This window comes from Adiantum capillus-veneris, chromosome 12 (assembly GCF_014529385.1).
Source record: "Adiantum capillus-veneris isolate H3 chromosome 12, ASM1452938v2, whole genome shotgun sequence".
Lineage (NCBI taxonomy): Eukaryota > Viridiplantae > Streptophyta > Polypodiopsida > Polypodiales > Pteridaceae > Adiantum > Adiantum capillus-veneris.
In genome coordinates this window covers 80,266,142-80,289,736 of record NC_140942.1, presented here as the reverse complement: position 1 = coordinate 80,289,736, position 23,595 = coordinate 80,266,142, and the positions used below count along the sequence as shown (strand labels likewise).

The following is a 23,595-nucleotide window of genomic DNA, read 5'->3' as shown; positions in this document are numbered from 1 at the left end:
ATGGATAAGTGTTGGGGAGCCCAACCCATGTTGTGGCTGTGTCAGTGATCTTGTGTGTAGGACCAGTTGGCAGTATCAATAGCAGTCGTAGTTATGTGTACCTCGGGTCTATCCAGTGGACATGTCAGTTCTATGCCGGACCACCCTTGGTCACTTGTATGAGCAAATTGTTATCAGCATGGAGAGCCTTTCCCAGATTCTCTCTCTCTCTCTCTCTCTCTCTCTCTCTCTCTCTCTCTACGGTAGAGGATTCGAGCCATACTCTCTCGACATCCAGAGTGCAGATGAGGATGGATTCTAGTAGTAGTAGTACTTTTGTTCTAGTCTTTTTGTACCCAGACATGGTATCAGATTCACAATTTTGTAACAGTTCGGTCTCATAGGTCATTTTGGCCTTTTGGACGTTTACATAACATTTCGTTTCGTTTCGTTTCTCTCGCTCTCTCTCGCTCTCTCTCTCTCTCAGATGTCCTGTCTCTTTGTGTTTGGCAATGCAGGTGTTCTAGATCGGAGTCAAGGTGTCAGATCACAAGCCAATTCTTGTCTTCATTGCATCTTCCGCTGCCACCTTTGACAAAGCTTCCCTTGTGAATATAATTATTTGGTTATATCCTATGCAAGAGCGAGCACGAGAGAGTGGGCATTACATTGTGTGTACAAGGTGTACAAAGGTCATAATGTTTACATAATAGTTCAAAATAGGAACCAATATGCGATGGGTTGTCTTTTAACAAAATTTGAATGCTTTGCTAGTTTATAATTGTTTGGCTATAAAGATAGCCCAATAGTGAAACCCTCCTCCTTGTACTTAAATAATCATGCTCTCATGAATTTGAGGCAAAAGAAACCTAGGGAGCATCCTCATCCCAAGTTATTGCCTCACAAGAATAATGGGCATACCAAATAGAGGTTGTAATGTTAATGTCACATCTGGACAATGCTGATAGCCTGGGCTAATCTCCCAAGAATAATTCTTGAGCATATGATACAAGGTGACTTTTGCCTCTAACAATGCAAGAGTCTGCCCAATGCAAGTCCTTGGCCCAGACCCAAAAGGAAGAAATGATGAAGGAACTTTGCAAGCTTTGTTGATACCATTGGCGAATCGACCAGGCTTGAATTCCTCCGAATCCTGTCCCCACACATCCTTGTTGCGGTGCATCGCAGAAACAGGAATTATCACCTCTAAACCTTTGGGGATGATAATGTCGCTGACAGTGTTCTCCCGCATGCATCGGCGAGCGATAATAGGTTGTGGGGGGTACAGTCGAAGAGACTCCCAAAGTATCATCCCAAGTATCTTAAGCTGGCTCATGTTTTTCATGTCAAGCTCTATGATTCCCTGCGCTTCTGATCGTGCTTCTTCTTGCCAGTTCAAGTGGGTGCCAAGCAAATAGACTGTCCATGTTAGAAGGTTTGCTGTTGTTTCATGGCCTGCTAAAATAAGTGTTGAAGTATTATCAATCACCAGACTAGGATTTGAATTTTCCTTGCCTTGGGCCCTCTCAATCAACAGGTCAATTGCTAGCCCTTCCTTACTGCTTCGTGAGTTCAATGTCTGCTCTCTTTTGCATACCAGCTCCTTGATTGTGGTCAATAAGTGTTTCTCATCCTCCATGATATACTGGCTCTTCCATCTGTGCCCATACAAAAAATATCAATTAGACTTTCTGTACCTCAAATGCTCAGGGAAATTTTGATATCTACCTTCTAACGCAACCCACCAACTCCATGCTTTCAAAACAGACTTGGAAAAGCAGTGGTTTTGGACATCAAGCTCATCCATTATCGCAAGAAAAAAGGGAGACTTTCTGATAGACTCATCATTAGGACGAAGAGACAGGGGTGCACTTTTGGGTGTGGTTGCACACCCACATTTACTGAGTAATGCTGTATTACTTGTGGAAAACCTCAAACAGAGAAATACCCACATGCACATTGGTGCAACCCCCAAACCAACACCCCCCGCCCCCCCTCCCCCCCCCCCACATGCACATAAGCATGTTCAACTTCCAAATTGAACAAGCTTCGTACCCTACACAATTTAGAAATAAAACAGGAGTATGATCTGCCCGACATACAGTTAACTTTCCCATGAGAGTTCTTTTATTATGTTCATTCTAATACATGCAGATTTGTACAAGACACGGTTCAACCATTAAGAGACGTCTATGCTTATTGATCTGTAAATTCACAAAAGCCTGCTATTTGTTATAACAATCACAAGCAAGCATATAATCCAAAAGATTATCACGAACCTGTATCCGAAGAAACTGTAGAAAGGACTGCAGACTCTCTGCCTGTATTTGTTAAGATAGCTATTAAACCTTTCGAAGATCATGATTGCAATCTTCTTCTCTATGCTCTCGCCAATTGCTATTTCACAAATCAATCCTACTGTCAATTCTAGAAATAGTTTGTGTACATCCACTACTTCAGTAGCAAGAGCACTCCAGCACTCCACATGATTCTTTGCAGCCTCTTGTATGGTTTCAAAATGATCCTGAGAATATACAAAGTTTTCAACTTATCATCTTCTTTGAGCACATTTTGATTTATGACTGAGAATTCAAAGAAAATTTTGAATAGCAATACAACCTTCAGCTCTCGCATGAAAAAGCAGTGGCCAAGAAGCTGACGTTGATCCATCCATTCACTGCCACTTGAACTAAAAACACCATTACCAAGGATTCCCAGTGCACGTACAAATAAGCCCTTGGCATAGCAATCAGCATTCTGAGTGAGAAGTTGCTGTACAGATAAAGGATCAAGGACTACCAAGCTCACAACTTTCCCCAACTTGACATAAAACATTTTCCCATGCCTTTGAATGCTGTTCAACAAAATCCAGCTCCGTCCTTCAGCACAGTCTACACTCTGTTGAAAGCAAGATTGCTTCAGATAATTCAATTGAAAGGTTTGATTCTTGAAAAGTTATACCTGGTAAAAGAAAGGCTGTAAAGTTAATTTCAATGATGTAGTTCCTCTAAAGCGACAGGAATGATATGCGTGGATGTGGCTGGTTTCTGCCTACGAAAGTTAGGAATCAAATGGTTGCATACTCCATATGAATATCATGTTTCAGTCTCTCTACGACATCCTTGCCAGATAGACAATGTTGCTTTGCGAGTCCAAACAATATTCCTCAAATGCTGCATATATTGTGTCACGAGGACGTGGCAGTTATTAACCATGTCACAGAGATGTGGCAACTGCTAACCTTGGTTGTTGGTTTCTTTCCAATGGGGTTTATTTTATTTGTTTAAGACCCTCTTTTTGAAGTAGCAAACGGTCGGACATTGTATGGCCAATGTGAACGGTAGATTCACCCGCAGACGGGAAGTGGTCGGCACTAGAATTCGTATGGTAAGAGGATGTCTAGGCTCAGAGCAAGATCATATAGGTCCCCCCGTCGCACTTAGCAAGTTGGTGGATGCTAGGAAGTGAACTCAATTAAGGCGTAAAGTCAAGGTGGGACTTCCAACAAAAAGTATGCGACAGTTGGGCCACATTGCATTTTTGGATGCGGTCCCAATGAGGATAGATGGTCAGAAGACCAATGGGAGCCCAACGGAAGCATCTCCTAAAATTTAGGGAACTGCTATTTTAGGCCGTGAAATGTGTTCGCGTCATTACCTTCGGTATGACTAGGGGAACACTTTATAACTCTGCCGCGAAGTCAACTGACGCGTCGGTTGGGATATTTTTAAGCGGCGAACCCGAAACGGGAAAATGCTTGTAAATGCGCCAAGTGTCACATTTTCAGGGACTTGCCTCTTCCAGAAAAATGGGCGCTGATTTTTAAGCTGGGAGAAGCCTCATTTGCAACCTGTCACAGGTTAAGAGCTATGGAGTGCTTTCTTTCCCTCTCATGTACAGTGTGGTGCTAGGAGTGATGCCCTGCACACTACACACTGCTCTCTCTCTCCCCTACGTGCAGTTATGTGATGCCCCACAAGAGGGCTACTCATTTGACTGATGTACAGTTGTGTGGGTTCATGCTTTTGTGCTGAGGCAAGAGCCTCCTTGAGCAGGAACAGGGGTAGCTAACTGCTGCTCCAAAGCAGGCACTGGTGAGGGTCATAACCTCATCGAACAGGTGCAAAATCAGCGCTGTGTATGCGCTGTAAATTCACTGTTTTTCAGCCGTACGGACGCCAGGATCACTGGGAATCGTGCCCCACTGACAAAGGACAGTTAGGGGACTGTTTGGGGCTGAAAACAGGGCAAAAACCAGTAAATACAGCGTGCTGAATTTACTGTTTTTGGACAGGAATCAGAGGGTATACGCCAGTGCAAGCGAGTTCCAGCAGGGGAATTGGTTTCGCGCAAGTTTTGGGGCTGTTATGCTGCCGAAATTTGGCCAAATCAAATGGTATCTAGGTGGATACACGTGAAGGATTCCCAGGACCTTACCTTGTAATTTACCCTCCTAAAGAATAAAGAAATACCGAAAGGGGCGCCAATTTTGGGGCCTACAAGTTGTCGGCGTCTGCTCGGAGCATTCTAGCTTCCGAGCCGTGTGTGAGTTGAAGTGTTAATTCCCATTACAGGTTCTCTTTGCAAAGTGCTCTGTGTGTGTGTATAAAGTAAAGAATTTCGGGTGAAAGCCAACGCCTACCGCCCTACGGGCCGGTTACATGGTTCCGTTGCCGGGATATCAATCACTTTTTCCTCAAAGAGTGAGCCTGGATTGTTCAGGGTAAAGACACACATTGCAAGAACGCGGGGATTACACTATGACCGACAAGGGGAAGGGAATTATGGAAGAGGGTTCCTCTCCAAAGGACAGGCAGGAGATTCCTATGGTTTTTGAGATTGGCGAGAGCTCACGGCCACGTCAGTCTGTACCTCCTGTCAACGTGAATGTCTCTCCAGTAGTACAGGGCTTTATGACAGGGCAACTCGAGGATGATGCGTTTAAGACTCAGTTAGTTGCCGCGGTGAATGTCTTTTCGCAGCTGGTGCAGAATCCGAGGTTTATGGAATTCTTGCAAGCGCCACCAGTGCAACATCAAAATAGGCAACCTACGCCGCGTACGGAGCTTGTTGAAGCTCAAGCCCAGGTACTTCATGAGGCGCAGGAGGAAAGGAAACACTCGCATGTTGCGGAGTCGGGGGCTCCAAAGCAAGTTCCTCCCGTGCTTGAACAGGTGGCTAGAACGCCTATTCCACAGGTTATGCCAGTTCAGCCCGCCACCTTTCAGAGCCAGCATGCTGCCTTGAATGGACAGGGAGTTGGATACCAGGCTATGCACTCAGTTTTTCCACCACCCACGGTACATCCTGGGTATTTCGGGGGTGGATCAGTGTTCCAAAGTATGGCTGGTTATGCGTCTGGAAGTCAGCCGTACATGCCAGGAACAGTGTTCGGGGGTATGCAAGGCATCATGCCAAACCCCATGTATGGTACTATCGGCATGCAGCAAGGTTTCCACGGCAACCAGGGCCAGTTTGGGGTGCCACAGGGTCATTTTGGCATGGCTGGTTTTTCTGGACAGCAGCCAGATATCGCACCTCTGACGCAAAATGTGAATGGCCAACACGTGCCGATCATGCCTACTATAGTGCCCATGTTGCAGACCATCCCGTATGACAACTTGGGGGCACTAGAGAAGCCGAAGGCTTACAAAGAAGGTGGTGCAGCAGTAAAGTTCAGTACCTTCAGTGGTTTCGAGGACAAGACAAAGGCACTCACTTTCCTCCAGCAGTTTGATACAGCTTATGCGGGAGGGAATTTTACAGAGGCCTCGAAGGTTAGGAAAGCTGCCACTTTCTTAAAGGACAATGCGCTGACATGGTGGACGACATTGTTAATGCAAGGACAGGCACCCGCCACTTGGGTTTACTTCAAGCAAATGTTTGCATCTGCTTGGCTATCAAATGAATTTGAAGCCGATGTCTTGACAGATTGGCACCAGCTTACGGCAGCTTCGTGCAAGAGCTTGCTGGAGTACAATAGGAGGTTTTGTAAAGCATTACTCTCAGTGACCTCCTACAAATTTGTGCCACTGACAGAGCAGATAGAGAAGTATTGTTGTGGGTTGCCTAAAGGGCTTCGCGATTACTGTACAAAGAATAGAGTGGCTACCCTTACTCAGCTTATGGAAGTTGCGAACACTGGTCTTGCCCTGTTGAAAGGAGAGGACAATGGATTTCCGAGCAGTGATAAAGGAGGGCAGCAAAAGAAAAATTCAGCGAAGAAGCCCTTTGTGAAGACGGCTCCTGATGCGTCACAGGGGTCTGAACAGGCCACCAAAGACAAGGATTCAGCTGGGACTTCTGGAGCGCAGGCAAAGAAACAGAAAAGGAAGCCTTTTGTGCGCAAGTCGCTCGAGGAAAAGAAGGTCCTAATGGCTGAGAACAAATGCTTTATATGCGAGCAGCCTGGTCACTTTTCTATCAATTGTCCACAAAGGAAAAGGCCAGCTGACTCAGAGGATAAAGAAGACCAGAAAGGCAAGAAGCCAAAACCCACGGCAGGTTTAGTGCCAGACATGGTGGGTGACAGGCCCAGCACAGATGCCAGTGAGTTATGCAGGGCATGGGGTAAAGTTAGAGATCAGACGGCACTCATCTTCTTTGATCCAGGTGCCAAAGCCAACTTTATCTCACCAGAGTTAGCTATGAAGCTCGGCATCAAAGCTGAAGAGATGGGGTACACAGCAGAGGCAGGGTTGGCATGTCCTGGCCACTCAGAGTGTGTTACTCCCATCATTGGAAAACTGCGTCTGCATATTCAGTCGTATGTGGACACTAAAGAGTTTTACATCATGCCGCTGGAAGGTTGTGACGCCTTGTTGGGGATCCCGTGGATGTTCCGAGTGCATGGAGTCTTGGATGCCTACAACAAAAAGATCACTGTACAGCATAGGGGCAAAACTCACATCTTGGATGTAAAGCTTAAAGGAGAGTCAGTCCCTATTGTATCTGCTTCTGCTATCACTTCTGTAATAAAGAATCATCTTTCTGTGTACTTGATTTTTGCACGTGATGTCTCAGATAGTGATCAGTCAAATTTATCTGTGTTAGATAAAGAAAGGTCAGCATTTTTGCAAAAGTTTAGTGACTGTTTTTCTGATTCATTACCGTCGCAATTGCCGCCAGAGAGACCTGAGGACCATCGGATAGATTTGGTGCCAGGGTGTAGCCCACCAAATAGACCTCCCTACAGGGTTAGTGCGGCGCAGCAGAAAGAGATTATGGGCCAGGTTGAGGAGTTATTAGAGAAGGGGCTGATTCAGCCTAGTTCTTCACCCTTTTGCTCCCCAGTGCTCCTAGTGCAGAAGAAGGATGGCTCATGGCGCATGTGTATTGATTACCGTGCGTTGAATAAGAATACCATCAAGAATAGGTTTCCTATTCCTCGCATTGATGATATTCTCGATCGTTTAGAGGGTGCTGCAATTTTCAGCAGGATAGACCTGAAGAGTGGGTACCATCAGATTCGTATAAGCCCAGAGGATGTGCACAAGACTGCGTTTAGAACGACATTTGGTCTTTATGAGTTTCTAGTGATGCCGTTTGGGCTAACAAATGCTCCAGCCACGTTCAACAGAATGATGGACCGGATTTTCCGCTCGTATCAACAGTTTGTTGGAACATTCTTCGATGACATGATTGTGTATTCGAAGAATGAAGAGGAGCATAGGCGTCACTTGACCATTGTGTTCGAAGAGCTGCGCAATCACAGGTTACTTGTCAATCCTAAGAAAAGTGAATTCTTCCTTGAAGAGATCCACTTTCTGGGCCACATAGTCTCAAAGGATGGTGTTAGAATGGATCTCGCAAAGGTCGAAGCTATCAAGACATGGCCAGACTTGAAGACTGTGCACGATGTCAAAGGCTTCTTGGGATTGTGTTCCTACTATAGAAGGTTTATCAGAAATTTTGCAGAGATAGCATCGCCTCTTCACGCATTGCAAAAGAAAGAGGTCACTTTCAGATGGACCCAAAAAGAGATTTCAGCTTTTAGTCTCTTAAAGGAAAAGTTGACTTCAGATCCAGTTATTGTTCTGCCAGATCTCAGGAAGTCATTTGTGGTCCAGTGTGACGCGTGCGGCAGTAGCATCGGAGCAGTGCTAATGCAAGATGGACGGGTAGTAGCCTATGAAAGCCGAATTTTGCAAGGGCCAGAGAGGACTATGCAAGTCTATGAGAAAGAGCTCTTGGCCGTGATTCATGCGCTTTCTAGCTGGAAGCACTACCTCTTAGGTGCTGATTTTGTTGTCCAAACAGATCATCAGACCTTGCGATACTTCTTGACACAGTCAAAGTTATCCGAAAAGCATATGCGATGGGCAAACATTCTTTCCATGTTCCACTTCCAGATTATGCATGTGGAAGGCAAGAAGAATGTTGTGGCTGATGCGTTATCAAGAAAGCCACAAATTTCAGCTGTGTCAATTCCTTATCATCATGAGTTAGATGACATGAAGGAACAGTATATTGCTGATGACATGAAGGAACAGTATATTGCTGATGAAGATTTTGCAAGGATCTTTGAACAGTTACAAGAGGGGCAACATCACGAGCACTACCTCCTCAGAGATGGTTTTATGATGATGCATGGCAGACTTTGTGTCACTAGGCCACTGCGACATAAGGTCATGGAAGAGAGTCATGTCCCACCGTATGCAGGGCATCGTGGCATTGATGCAACAGTTAAAGCGGTAGAGACGTTCTTCTATTGGCCTACCTTGAGGAGAGATGTGGATGCCTTTGTGCGAGCATGCATAGTTTGCCAAAAGGTCAAGTTTGACAGGCAAAAGGCACCAGGGTTGTTACAACCACTGCCGATTCCGGATAAGCCATGGGAAAGCATTGCTATGGACTTTATCTTTGATCTTCCAAGAACGCCAACAGGGAATGATGGTATATGGACCATTATCTGCAGGTTCAGCAAGCAGGCCCATTTTATCCCTGTCAGGAAGAAGATAAAATCTGATCAGATGGCACGCTTGTTCATGTACAATGTGTTTAAGTACCATGGTATGCCACAATCGATTATCAGTGATCGTGATCCTCGCATGACCAGTTTGTTCTGGAGAGGATTGTTTGAGAACATGGGTACTACGCTCAAGTTCTCGTCTTCGTTTCATCCACAAACTGATGGACAGTCAGAAGAGGCCAATTCTACTGTCTTAGATCTGCTGAAATGCTATGTGTCAGATAATAAGGGCAAGTGGGAACAGTATTTGTCTATGCTTGAGTATGCGTACAATAATACAGTGCATTCGTCTACTGGCAAAGCACCTTTTGAAATTGTTGAAGGCGGCAAAAAGGTTCCTCCCATTTTGCACACAAAGGACAAGATCTTTGAGGCAGATCGATATGTTGAGAACATGGATGAGATGTATAAGAAGATTAAAGTTGCCTTGGAGAAGACTCAGGCAAAACAGAAAAAGGCTGCTGATCGTCACCGTCGTGAATTGCTACTATCACCTGGTGATTGGGTTCTCTTAAGGTTCGAAAAGGCAAGGTTAAAGAAGATGAAGGGCAAGGAACGGCTGTTTCCTAAGCTCAGCATGCGTTACTATGGGCCTTTTCAAGTGCTTGACAAGATCAGCGATGTGGCTTACAGGCTGAAATTGCCTGATGCATGGAAGATTCATAATGCGTTTCATGTGAGTCTTCTAAGACCCTTCGTGGGTGATGTGCCAGAAGATATGCCAGTTGAGGATCAGCCAGAAGTTGAAGAACTTGATGAGATCTTGGTACCTGAGCAAGTTTTGGCACATAAGGACAGAAAAGTTAAAGGACAAGTTGCAAGACGCTATTTGGTGAAGTTCAAGAACTATCCGCCTATGGATGCAAAGTGGATGGAAGAGCATGAACTGTCAGAGTCACCAAATGTATTGCAGCTTTACCTTGAAGCCTTTGGGTTACAGCCTACTTATGCCCCAACCCAACGTGTGCAAAGGAGGGGTAATGATAGAGCTAGTACATCAAATGTACATATGAATTCAGTGCCATAGATGGAAATGGCAAAAGTATGAAGGCCTCATTAAGTCATTTGTATCTATGTATGTTACGACCTTTCTTGCGGATACATGCGATGATAAAAGAGTGTTAATAGCACAAGATCATCAGTGCGTGTATTTATGGTATGCAATCGAGGACGTTTGCGATTTCAAGAGGGGGGTATGTCACGAGGACGTGGCAGTTATTAACCATGTCACAGAGATGTGGCAACTGCTAACCTTGGTTGTTGGTTTCTTTCCAATGGGGTTTATTTTATTTGTTTAAGACCCTCTTTTTGAAGTAGCAAACGGTCGGACATTGTATGGCCAATGTGAACGGTAGATTCACCCGCAGACGGGAAGTGGTCGGCACTGGAATTCGTATGGTAAGAGGATGTCTAGGCTTAGAGCAAGATCATATAGGTCCCCCCGTCGCACTTAGCAAGTTGGTGGATGCTAGGAAGTGAACTCAATTAAGGCGTAAAGTCAAGGTGGGACTTCCAACAAAAAGTATGCGCCAGTTCGGCCACATTGCATTTTTGGATGCGGTCCCAATGAGGATAGATGGTCAGAAGACCAGTGGGAGCCCAACGGAAGCATTTCCTAAAATTTAGGGAACTGCTATTTTGGGCCGTGAAATGTGTTCGCGTCATTACCTTCGGTATGACTAGGGGAACACTTTATAACTCTGCCGCGAAGTCAACTGACGCGTCGGTTGGGATATTTTTAAGCGGCGAACCCGAAACGGGAAAATGCTTGTAAATGCGCCAAGTGTCACATTTTCAGGGACTTGCCTCTTCCAGAAAAATGGGCGCTGATTTTTAAGCTGGGAGAAGCCTCATTTGCAACCTGTCACAGGTTAAGAGCTATGGAGTGCTTTCTTTCCCTCTCATGTACAGTGTGGTGCTAGGAGTGATGCCCTGCACACTACACACTGCTCTCTCTCTCCCCTACGTGCAGTTATGTGATGCCCCACAAGAGGGCTACTCATTTGACTGATGTACAGTTGTGTGGGTTCATGCTTTTGTGCTGAGGCAAGAGCCTCCTTGAGCAGGAACAGGGGTAGCTAACTGCTGCTCCAAAGCAGGCACTGGTGAGGGTCATAACCTCACCGAACAGGTGCAAAATCAGCGCTGTGTATGCGCTGTAAATTCACTGTTTTTCAGCCGTACGGACGCCAGGATCACTGGGAATCGTGCCCCACTGGCAAAGGACAGTTAGGGGACTGTTTGGGGCTGAAAACAGGGCAAAAACCAGTAAATACAGCGTGCTGAATTTACTGTTTTTGGACAGGAATCAGAGGGTATACGCCAGTGCAAGCGAGTTCCAGCAGGGGAATTGGTTTCGCGCAAGTTTTGGGGCTGTTATGCTGCCGAAATTTGGCCAAATCAAATGGTATCTAGGTGGATACACGTGAAGGATTCCCAGGACCTTACCTTGTAATTTACCCTCCTAAAGAATAAAGAAATACCGAAAGGGGCGCCAATCTTGGGGCCTACAGGTTGTCGGCGTCTGCTCGGAGCATTCTAGCTTCCGAGCCGTGTGTGAGTTGAAGTGTTAATTCCCATTACAGGTTCTCTTTGCAAAGTGCTCTGTGTGTGTGTATAAAGTAAAGAATTTCGGGTGAAAGCCAACGCCTACCGCCCTACGGGCCGGTTACATATTGCATCCAATGCAGTCCCCTGGCATTCCATCTTGGGCCACCTAGCCACAATTAAGGCATGATGTCTTCTGTGGTCCACCCATATCCCATAGTCTTTCACATTGCACACGCCCGATGAGGCGCTCTTGTATGCATGCACTCCTCAATCTCTCCGTAAACTGATAAACAAAGTAGGATACAACAGAGGATACCAGACGTTCACAACCACTCCAGTAGGCTCCACGCCACTAGATCATACTACACCTCAACTAGGGGTCTCTCCTCCCAAATTGTAGTGTTTGAATTGGATAACTCCCGAGCAGCAGGATTATTCTGACGCTTAACCACCTAGTGTTACATGTGTAACAGGCTTGGACACTCCAAGCGTGAAATCAATAGCAACACTTGAACAGAAACTTCAAAATCCCTGAACTTTAAGAGAGAGAGAGAGACCGGCAGAGTTCCGTGCCCAGAGGTATTGGCCCCAAAGTCTGGCACCCTTTCGGTATTTCTTTATCATTAATCATTGCAAAGTACAACTCCCGAGGGACCTCTGCTCTCAGAATCTGCGTCCAGATGCTCTGCAGAGTGAGGCCCAAGGAGCTCTTATAAACTTACAAGGAGGCTCTTGCCTCAGCACAAAAGCATGAACCCACACAACTGTACGTCAGTCAAATGAAGAGCCCTCTTGTGGGGCATCACATAACTACACGTAGGGGGGAGAGAGAGCAATGTGTAGCGTGCAGGGTATCACTCCTGGCACCACACTGTACATAGAATGGAAAGGAAGCACTCCATAGCTCTTAACCTGTGACGGGCTCTCAATGAAGCATCCCCCCAACATAAATCGAGCGCCCCCTCTTTTGCCCTTGACCTGTAATGCATCTGTGAACAAATAGATGCAAAAAGGGGAAGATTTCCATGGCTACCAAAACCTGCGTATCGCTGAAAACGCAGCAAAACAACCCTGTAAACACGCATCTGATACCTTCCAATGCTGAAAATGAGCTCCTTGGTCCAGGTAAAGTCATGGGAAGCTCAAAAATGGAGAGAAATGGCTGAAAATCAGAGTTGTCAGCCTCCAAAACTACTCCAGAAAGTCAGTTACGAGTTCTCTTCTCCCAAACTTGGTAAATTGACCAAAAAGTGCATGCAATTTCCCCGCATTGGGCTTCCTGCTTAAAAATCTCTCAACTGGTGCATCAGTTGACTTTGCAGCAGAGAAATAAAATATTCCCCTTGTCATACCGAAGGTAATGATGCGAACACATTTCACGGCCCAAAATAGCAGTTCCCTAATTTTTAGGAGATGCTTCCGTTGGGCTCCCACTGGTCATCTGACCATCTATCCTCATTGGGACCGCATCCAAAAGTGCAATGTGGCCCAACTGTCGGATACTTTCTGTTGGTAGTCACACCTTGACTTTAGGCCTTTATTGAGTTCACTTCCTAGTATCCACCAACTTGCTAAGTGCGACGGGGGGACCTACATGATCTTGCTCTGAGCCTAGACATCCTCTTACTGTACAAATTCCAGTGCCGACCACTATCCATCTGCGGGTGAAACTACCGTTCACATTGGTCATACAATGTCCGACCATTTGCAACTTCAAAAAGAGGGTCTCAAAAATTAAACAAAAATCATTGGAAAGAAACCAACAACTAAGGTTAGCAGTTGCCACGTCCTCTTGACAGCTCAAAACAAATCTTGGATCCTTCTCTTGCAAGTGATCTTAATGGCTTATGCCCTATAAGACATTAGCGGTGGACGAGAGCGCGCCCGATGCGCGATGAAGTAATGGTGGGAGTGGCTAATAAGTCCGGGGTCAGAGGCCGAAGATACCTCAAATAAAATTCCAATAGCTCTGTCTGCTCTTTTGTAGGACCGGTACGCTTTCAGAAAAGCACACGCCTGATGCTCTGAGACCACTGTCACAAGACGGGCACCACGTGCCAATAGAAAAGAACAGACTGAACAGACTTTTAGCACTTCAATAACAACTGGACACGACACGCGACACAGAGTGGCGGAATTCCACCCCAGAGAGTATTGGCCCCAAACCTTGGCGCCCCTTTCGGTATTTCTTTATATTGCATCAACACAGTACAAGCCGGTACTCCAGACTCTGCACCTTCTCCAAGAAGCATGCCAGAGAATGAGCCCTAACCTCATATTTAAAGGCCCTTGGCCTAAAAAGCAGTTACAATGAAAAGCCTATAAAGCTCAAAGCTTCTGGTCCAAAAGCAATGCCAAAAAGCTGCCAACGTAATTTGCAAAAATCCGTACAACCTGCCACGTCATCAGCCAGCACAAAATGCGAAAATTCGTACAGCTCTGCCACGTCATCAGTCTGCGAAATTCTCGAAAATCTGTTGTAGCTTCTTTTGTTGCTTCTGCTTCTTCTAGGGTTTAGGCCCCTCGGCCGGTAGCTCCGTTCTTCAATAGGTCGACACGTCAGCAGTTTGTTACAGCTTCGACCCAGCTACCGATGTTCTTGTCAAGGAGACAGAGTTGCCCATTTTGGTCTGCTTCCCTGGCTTGAAGAGAGAACCTCCGCTACTTTCCAAGATAGGTTCCGAGATTGGGACCGTGTTCCAAGATGGGTTTCGAGCATCGAGTGGTCGGGGCTTCTGAATCAGTGCTTCATTTTCAGGCACATGGGCCATCTTGTGCAGGCCTGCACAAGGAGGAGGCCTTGACCCGCGACACAGACCCAGCCTACTAAGGCTAGCCAGGCTCAGCAGGCAGAGATGCAGGGAGCTTAAACGGATACCTCGTCCGAGGCAGGTGCCTAGGCAGAGGAGGGCTCAGAGTAGGTTCGTGGCCGTCGGGGCCAAGGACAAACACGCCAGTTTGGCGCCCCTAGTGATTGACCTGCACCAAGCCAGCAGCAGTGGGTTCCCACAAGGAACCGTTTTGACCCTATACAGTAGGATGAGCCGGCGGATACCCCCTCCACCTCGGCTTCGCCACCGACAGCCCCTCCCCCTCCACCTGTCGTTCCCCCTTATCTGCCTACACCCACCCCATCCGCCTCTCCCATCCATCCCGTTGGTTCCCCCGCTCCATCACCTTCTCCTCCCATTCCCTGCCATTGGCCCAGGGGACAGGCCACTCTTCAGCGGCTCAGAGGTCTCTTGGCAGTGCATTTTCCACGAGCTGCTTGGCACGAGAGCAGCAGCCTTACTTGCGGACGCCCCTGTCGGTGTAGGCATCTCCTTTTGCGGCAGTCCCTTGTGGGCTGACCAGCTTTGATATCTGTCACCATTGGGACTTCTTTTACACCTTCACACGTTTTCTTGGCGACCCTTCTCCCAACCTTGAGGCCTTGCTTCAGAGTCCATGTACTTTTTCTAGCAGCCAGAGGGACAGAGGCCATAGACGCAGCGTTGGGTTTCTCCTCCCCACTGTGGCAGGGATCAAACTGAGTGGACTATGCATACAGTGCTTGACTGGCTCCATGTTGAGGCTCTCGAGTTCTCTCACCACACAGGAAACTTGGGAGTGACAAACTTGATACAGACGTTGTGACCGTTGGCGAAGTTCTCTTTGACACCACCAGATACAACACACATTGTGGTACACTTTTTGCAGACACCCAGAGTGCACCTTGCTATGTATATGTTCATGAGGACTCTTGGACAGAGGATGTAGCTCTACGGACTGCATGCCCTGCTTAGATATGGGTCCGACAGACACTAGTCACAGCTTTCTCGAGATAGCTCGGATGCGGATAACTCCCCATCCAAGTCTGCCTCGAAGATTGCGAGATTGGCTGCAATGGTACCTTCGTCTTTGTCACAAATTGCTGACGTGTCAAGTCGCTGAAGAACGGATCCAACCTGCAAATCCCGGCCAAGAAGCCTAAATCCTAGAAGAAGCAGCAAAAGAAGTTTTACCAACTTGCAAAGTCTTGCCGAGTGGTCTATTACTAAAGAGAAGTTCCCGTCAACTTATGGGACCCCGTTCGATGGGGCCCAAGGGACCTATAGAGAATAAACTAAAGCGGGACCCCCACACACACACACACACAAAAGCATAGAAGATGATGACATGGCAGTTGTACGGACGCCCGCGATTTGCGTTGGCAGTGCCACGTGGCAAACAGTACGGATTTCCACGCTTTGCGCTATTGACGCGGCAGTTGTACGGATTTTCGTGAAATGCGTTGGCAGCTTCTTAAGCCAATTTTTGGGATCATATGCTTTTGAGTTTAAAAGCTTTTCATGTAACTGCTTTTTATGGCCAAGGGCCTTTTAATATGAGCCAAGGGCTCATTCTCTGGCACGCTTCAGTATGAAGGTGCAAAGGATGGAGTATCGGCATTGTACCTTGTTCAAGCAATATAAAAAAATACCGGAAGGGGCGCCAAGGTTTGGGCCAGTGCTCTCTTGGGGTGGAACTCCGCCACTCCCCGTCTCGTGTGTTGTGCATCTCTTTCAGTTTAGTTGTTATTGAAGTGCTAAAAGTTTGTTCAGTCTCCTCTTTTCTTTGGCACGTGGTGCCTGTCCTCGTCTCTCGTGACAAGCTTTCTCTCATTGGCTCCATGAGGATAGTCTCATGGAATGTGTAGGGGCTAGGTGGACACCAGTTTCTACGTCAGAGATGTCGACTCCGACAGGAGCTTCAGAGATGCCTTGTGGGCGGAGCGATTGCTATGCTTATGCTCCAGGAGCACCACTTGTGTGAGAGTCATATCAGGTGTTGTGGACGGATCTTGCGTGGTCGCTATGAGACCTTTTGGTCAGCTGCTTTTGGGCCAGGTAGCATTGAGGGATGTGTATGTATGACTACTGCAGACTCATGGCAGCAATCTATTATGGGCAGTGTCACGAGACAAGTCCAACCCTATGTGTCCGTGGACAAGCTACAATACGACGAGGGTTCAGTCAGTCTAGATTTAGAAGTGATCTGACACTTTTGTGAGTCTCTTCGCAGACCGTGCATGTCTAGACACTTAGTGTAGATGCATATCCTCTGGTTGCACATAGCATGACCATAAGCATTCCCATCAGAATCCATTAGAATCCTTCAGGGGAATTTTCGAGTGCATTTAACCTATTTTTGACATTTTTCACTTATTATTTTTATGTGACTTTTGTTGGAAAGTAGGTCGGGCAAATTGAGTAAGTTTGTATATAAGAAAACCTAGACTAGCACTAATTGGCAGAAGAGGCAGCAGGAGCACCAGCGCTCAACAGACAACTTCTCAGCAAGACCTCCCTTGGTGGCGTTTTCCCTCCAAGCAGAAGACTCCCCATGCTAGCGTTTTTCATCAAGCATCGCTAGCAAAAGACTCCCTCAGCCTTGGCGTTTTCCTTAACAAGCATCCTCGACAGACAGTCCCAGCCCTAGCGTTTTTGATCCAAGCATTGTCGCAACAGATCTCAGCCTTGGGCGATTCCTTCAGGCCTTTGTTCCCCCCTTGCATGGCGTTTTTCAGCATCATATGATTAAAGCCCTCATTCATGGCGTTTTTCAGCAGGTAAAGACCGACAGATTTCAGCCCTAAGACCAGCAGATTTCAGCCCTAAAGACGAGCAGTTTTCAGCCATTAAGAACCAGCCCTATCAGCGTTTTTAGGAGCAGATTCTTCAACAATTTCAGCCAGCAGAATTCAGCCTATCAGCGTTTTTGGACAGCAGATAGAAAGCGTCAGATTTAAGCCTTAGATCGGTCTCGCCATCCCCATCGTCGTTATCGATCTAGCCTAGACTTGCGTCAGTCACATGCATTCAGTTTGTACCAGTTTGTGCAATCAATAGTAGACCACTCTCGTTGGCGAGAGTGGGTCCTTCGGAATAGGGTTTTACAATGGTCTAGTGTCGTATTCTCCTCTCTCTATCTCTCAGTCTCATACACTCTCATGCACAGTGTCCATTCACTTTTTTAGTGATCATTGCACTCTCTCATTAAGAACGGAAGGCTCTCCCTTCCAACAAGAGGAACCTTGAGCACATTACAGAGCACTCATCTTGAGAAAAGAACAACATTCATTCCGCTCCACCTTATGTTGGTATCAGAGCTTTGGCAGTGTTCTATACCACTCAAGGAAAGAACCACAAGAATCACAAGAATCTTTTTGCTTGTTGCGGTCGCACGAACCCAAGTTCGCTTGGGCGTGTCGATTCCTAATCGTTTTTTTGAAAAGTGACAGGAATCCCAGGATAGAAGGACTTGTCCAGCCTCCCCTTGTGCCTCTTTTCACTCATTGAGAGCGGACCGTGCACTTAGCAGCCGGCCAATCGACGTGAGGTGGGAAAAAGCAACCTTGGTGTGAGCACAAGGCCGCCAAGGGGTGTGCTCGCGGAAAAGAGCAGAACTCGGTGAAGAGAAGATCCTTCTCAAACTCAGATTGCAAGCGAAAGAAAACCCTCAAGAACCTCAAGAACCCAAGAACCCAAGTTCCTCGTGAACTTAAGACCCCAAGACCACAAGAACCCACAAGAACCCACGACTTCAGTGGATGGTCATCACTCGAAGCGGATTGGATACTTCGCTTGGAGGTGATGAGCATGAGAGAGGCGAAGAAGAATTTTCCCCACCAGGAGGTTTTTCCGACCCTCCCCCTTCCCCATCTACGCCAAGGATTGCACTAACTCCTATGGAGGAGTTCACGCAGTTGTTTATGGACAACAAGTTCGAACGCGAAGCATGAAAAGTAGAAAGAGAAGCAGACAGAGAGGCCTATGAAGAAGAAATGGCAGACATAGATCATGAATACGAAGAAAGCATGGCAGCCATAGAGCGTAAGTATGACTTGGAAGACAAAGAAAGACAAGCCAAATTGGATCGCGAGAACAAAGAAAGTCAAGCCAAATTTGATCGCGAGAACAAAGCAAGACAAGCAGAATTTGATCGCGAGAACAAAGCCATCAAAGAAAAGAGCGACCAACACATGAAAGAATTCTTGCGACTCGTTTCTCAAGTTCAGGCACAGATGCAAGAGATTCGGGAAAAGGAGACTCTCTCAGTCTCTTCTTCTCCAAAGCATGACACACATGATTTGCATGATGATGATTTGAATGACAATGATAAGCATGATGATTCGCATGATAATGATGATTTGCATGATCCAGATGTGATTTCTCACAAGCATGATTATTTTGCATGATCAAGATGTGATTTCTCACTATCATGATGAGTTGCATGAAGATGATGTGATTGTTCACAAGGATGATGTGTTAGTTGATGCTTTTTCTAGCGAAGCTAACCTTGTTGCAGATTCGATCAATCACGAAGGATCGATTTTGGCTCTCGAGCCTAGGTCCAAAGCACCCCTTCAGGAAGAACCGATCTTGGCTCTCAAGCCTAGGTCCAAAGCACCCTCATAGGAAGTATTATGTGTTCGCATGATTCATACGCACGCATTGTTCGAGTGTTTCATTCGTGATCGGTTCCTATATTTTCGTCAACGTCTTTGTGTCATCTCTTTTCCTAGGCATGACATATTGTGCGTTGAGCACGTGTCACTCATGAATGAGCACGAATGTATGCGGATTGTTCATGAAAAGCTGAAAAGTATGCATTCAAGGACGTCATATTCCATGTCTCTTCATTGGCATGGCACATGTGTAGAAAGAGCACATGAAAGTATGAGCACCAAGCATGGGCATTTCCGTTGTGAATTGCCAGAGTTGATTGATTTAGATCAGCACGACAAGATTCGATCTCATTGTTTGCGTGTGTGTGGTGAACGGGTTAGCACTCCGTCTCTTTGTTCATCTACATTGCATGCACAGTCTTCAAGGAAGACAATATTTTTTCCACTCACTTTACATGAAATAGGTATGTTCATGGTTTTGTGTTGGAAATGGTTTCAGGAGTTTTCAGCCATGGAGATTCTTGAAGAAGAAAGAAGCTTGACTCTCGACGAAGTTGAAGCATTGAAGGAGCCACAGAAGACTTTGTGTCACTTTCGGCGCAGCCCAAAGAAGCAAACGTTGCAAACCTTTATGAAATTCAAGTACCGCACGACCCACACATCATAGTGGGCCGGTGAAGAGTCCCTTCCAGGATTCTGGATGCTATTGGCGATCTCCCTCGACGCCATACAGCTCGTTACCAGTACCTCACTTTGAAAAGGAGGGGAAGTCACATGACACATCCAACCCTATGTGTCCGTGAACAAGCTACAGCACAACAAGGGTTCAGTCAGTCAAATCAGTCCAAATTTAGAAGTGATCTGTCACTTTTGTGAGTCTGTTCACAGACTGTGCATGTCCAGACACTTAGCATATCCTCTAGTTGCACACAGCATGACCATAAGCATTCCCATCAGAATCCATCAGAATCCTTCGGGGGAATTTTCCAGTGCATTTAGCCTATTTTTCCTATTTTTCACATTTTTTACTTATTATTTTTAAGTGACTTTTGTTGGAAAGTAGTTAGGGCAAATTGGGTAAGATAATATATAAGCAAACCAAGCTTAGCACTAAATGGAAGATGAGCAAGGAGAACAACAGGCTTCGGCGACAGGTTGCACTCTCTCATTAAGAACGGAAGGCTCTCCCTTCCATAAGAACAAAAGGAACCTTGAGCACAGTTCGGAGCACTCACCTTGAGAAAAGTTCAAACATTCATTCCACTGCACCTAACAGGCAGAGGCATCAGTGTGCCAAGCACGGCCCAGTGGGTCACTATGCAGATACATGGCTGCCTTGTGGGTTTTCTGAACATTTATGTGCCCAACCATGCCAGTGCACGGGCTGAGTTTTGGTCACATTTGGTGGAGTCTCTACCTCATGCAGAGCAGTGGTGCATTGGGGGGGGGGAGATTTCAACATGCTTGAGGATCCCTCGGACAGGATTGGGGGCAATCATGCTACTGTACATGGGACTGAGTTGGCTGTTTGGAAACGGTTATGTATCACCTTGCGGATTTTGGATGTATGGCATCATGCTGGCTTTGCACGGTCCTCAGACAGCCTCTTTTTCTTCCAATCTGACCGCAAAGTAGGAGGAGTGAATCTATCCAAAATAAATCGCTTCTATGTTAGTGTCACTTATGTGACTTGGGTGGTTCAGTAGGCATTTGGGCAGGGACTACTTTCTTTGATCACGAGCCAGTGATCCTTACCCTGGCAAACAAGCAGAGGAGTGGCAATGTTATGTTACGCATCCCTGAGAGGATTTTGCTAGATACAGAGCTTAGAGAGCAGATTGTTGCAATGTTGATCGAGAGTTTGGACGCACAGGGGACGTCGCTGCTAGAGCGGCCAATGGCCTCAGGGAGCTTAGTCACTTCTTTCTCCAGGAGTTGACAGCACGACTAGCTGCGGCCCAAGAGAAGGAGAAGCAGCTACGTCGAGGCATTGCCTCCTTACAGAGGATACAAGAGCATACCCAGGTAGTCCCTGGATGGAGGAACAGATGCAATAGGCTTGGCAGGAGCTTATCAGCATTGAGGAGCGGCGTCATGAGTTTGCCTACCATCGACAGGCATCTCAATGGACCAAGGTGGACGACAAAGTAACTAGAGTTTTTTGAGATGGTGGGTCCTCGCCATACGCGAATTCAGTGTTCACCAATTGAGGAGACAGGATGAGACAATTGCCACAGAGCCTGAGGACATACAGGCAGTAGTAGCTACTAACTTCTACCGAGAGCTGCTCTCGGTTGAGCTACAGTCCGAGTGCAAGGATGCATGCAGAGAGCAAGTGTGGGCACAGATGCCTTGCCTCATCACTGAGGAGATGCGACAGATACTTGAGAGCCCTCTCCTACCAGAGGAGCTTCAAGAGGCTCTCAAAGCACTCCCTCGTGGTAGTTTCCCATGAAAAAATGGTTTGATTCCCAGCTTTTTCTTGGAGTACTGGGAGGTGCTTGGATAGGACCTATGTAGTGCATACCAACACATTTTGGACACTGAGCATGAGCGACGGTTTGATCTACCTCATCCCCAAGGAGGGGGGATCTCTTGATGAGATTCGGCAGTGGCGACCCATCACCATTCTCAACTCAGCCTAGAAAATTCTTGCAAAGGCTCTGAGTTTGAAAATTCAACCACTACTAGAGAGCACCATACATGAGACTCAAATGAGCTTTGTCAAGGAGCATAGTATCCTTGACAACATCTTCACCTTCTGGGAGGCGACTGCCCTTGCTCGCCTGCGAGGAGAGGATCTTGTGGTGCTCCTTCTCGACTTTGAGAAGGCCTACGACAGAGTTGATTGGGACTTCTTAGAGGGCACTTTGCACAGGATGGGTTTTTCAAATGCATGGATCAGAGGGGTATCTACTCTCTACAAGTGTGCTCACAGTCACGTGTTGCTAGCAGGAGGTCGAGGGGAATGCCTTCATGCTTACACGCTCAGTACAGTAGGGCTGCCCTCTTGACGCCTTCCTATTTCTTTTCTACACAAAGGCAATGAGCATATTTTTTGGCCTCATAGGAGGTTGGTTTGTGTGGGCCTACAATTACCCATTCGGGGGAGAGGAGCTTCTGGACGCTGAGTTTGCTGAAGACTCAAGCATGTAGGGCCGACTTGCACGATATTCTCGAGCTCTTGTATCAGCCAACTGGAGAGGCTGATCAGGAACTTTCTATGGACAAGGAGAGACACGCAGTCGGCTCGGGCCAAAGTCTCATGGTAGGTCATCACCTTACCTTGCTCTCGGGGGGGTTGGGTATCATCAATCCAGCGCGCTAGAGTAGAGCCCTCCTTGGGAAGCAGATTGTCAAGGGTCTTCTTCTAGGGGAGGAGCCCTAGAAAGAGCTTTTGTTACATCGGATCAGAGGTCAAGTTCCACACGCCGGTGGCCCTTGGAGCCCTTCCACTCGTTGGATTTTCAGAGAGATGTGCAAAGTGGGCCTGAGCAGGAGAAAGGAGGACCGTTTTGCGTTGAGCTTACTTCGGTCTTGGGAGCAATTGAGGGGGGGACTTGAGCAGCACCAGCCCACATGCATTAAAGAGCACTTGAGGCAGCCTCTCACATGGAACCCGTTGGTCAGTACACAGAAAGGTCACATGGTTGGCAGCAGACCCCATGTCTCATGGCAGAGGGTCCAGCACGCACCCTAGGAGACTGGTGGCAGTTTACAGCACTCCCTAAGGAGAGTCAGAGCATGCAGATGTGCGGCATGAGGGGGGTACAGGTCATGTGTCAGGACATCGTCGAGGCTATACCAGCAGAGTGGCACACACCTCTCGAGCTGGCGGCTCCCAGTTGGATGGGAGCCTTTACTTGCCTTGAGGTCCTCATCACAGTTCGGGTCTGCTCCAACTCAAGCCTTTGCATGTTCTTTGAGGTTCAGCGAGAAGGTCACCTCCATAGAGTTGCTAATGAGGCACCAGAGGTAGCAGAATGCTACTTTCAACGGATTTGAATTGTGGGCATCAGAGAGAGGATTTGTGTGCTGGATCCAACCTGACAGATTTTGAGACAGGACATTGGAGGCTCTGCGCTTGGGACTCGGGAGAGTCGCCCTTTGTAACGAGTGCAGTGGGACCCTCGGGAGTGGTTTTGGCGGGACCCTTTTGTTTCAGCTGATCACCGAGGGATTCGTTTTTTCCCAGTACACGGCATGAGACTCTTTTCATCCCGACATTTCAGCACCAAAAACTCGCACAGATCACCAATCCGGACTCGAGGGCACACCATGGCTCTGATACCATGTCAAAGTTGTAGCTAAACAAGGTGAATCGGGTGATGATCTCATTTGAAATCGTGAGCAAACCTCCTCTCAAAACCGAGCAGCCAATGGAACTTGAGTCTATCGTGACAAATCTCCTAGGAAACATCCACCAATTGCGTATCGCCCACAGAACGAACACGGCTAGCCGATCTGCAAGTGGATTTGCAAATAGGAGAGAGGAAGCGCTAGAGAGAGAGCACAATCATTGGCAAAAACGCCCTAGAGAGAGAAAACGCTGGTGAGAGGAAAAACGGTAGAGAGAGAATGAACTGTCAGGCACAAAAACGCTAGAAAGAGAGTGTTGCTAAATTGGCTTTATCTTACAGAAAAATAATTCTAAATGAATTATTGG

General features: G+C 47.0%; 1 protein-coding gene across 1 annotated transcript in view; it reads right to left on the bottom strand.

Annotated features, from left to right (window-relative positions):
* Nucleotides 1–720: 720 nt before the first annotated feature.
* Nucleotides 721–23,595, bottom strand: part of LOC147446019 (cytochrome P450 72A13-like) — a 35,940-nt gene continuing 13,065 nt past the window's right edge. Inside the window, exons 2-4 of the mRNA XM_086526150.1 lie at nt 2,599–2,877; nt 2,259–2,503; nt 721–1,637 (exon numbers count right to left, since the gene is read on the bottom strand). Coding sequence (XP_086382276.1) covers nt 872–1,637; nt 2,259–2,503; nt 2,599–2,877 — 1,290 coding nt within the window. The 3' untranslated portion in view covers nt 721–871. The remainder of the gene's footprint in view (nt 1,638–2,258; nt 2,504–2,598; nt 2,878–23,595) is intronic.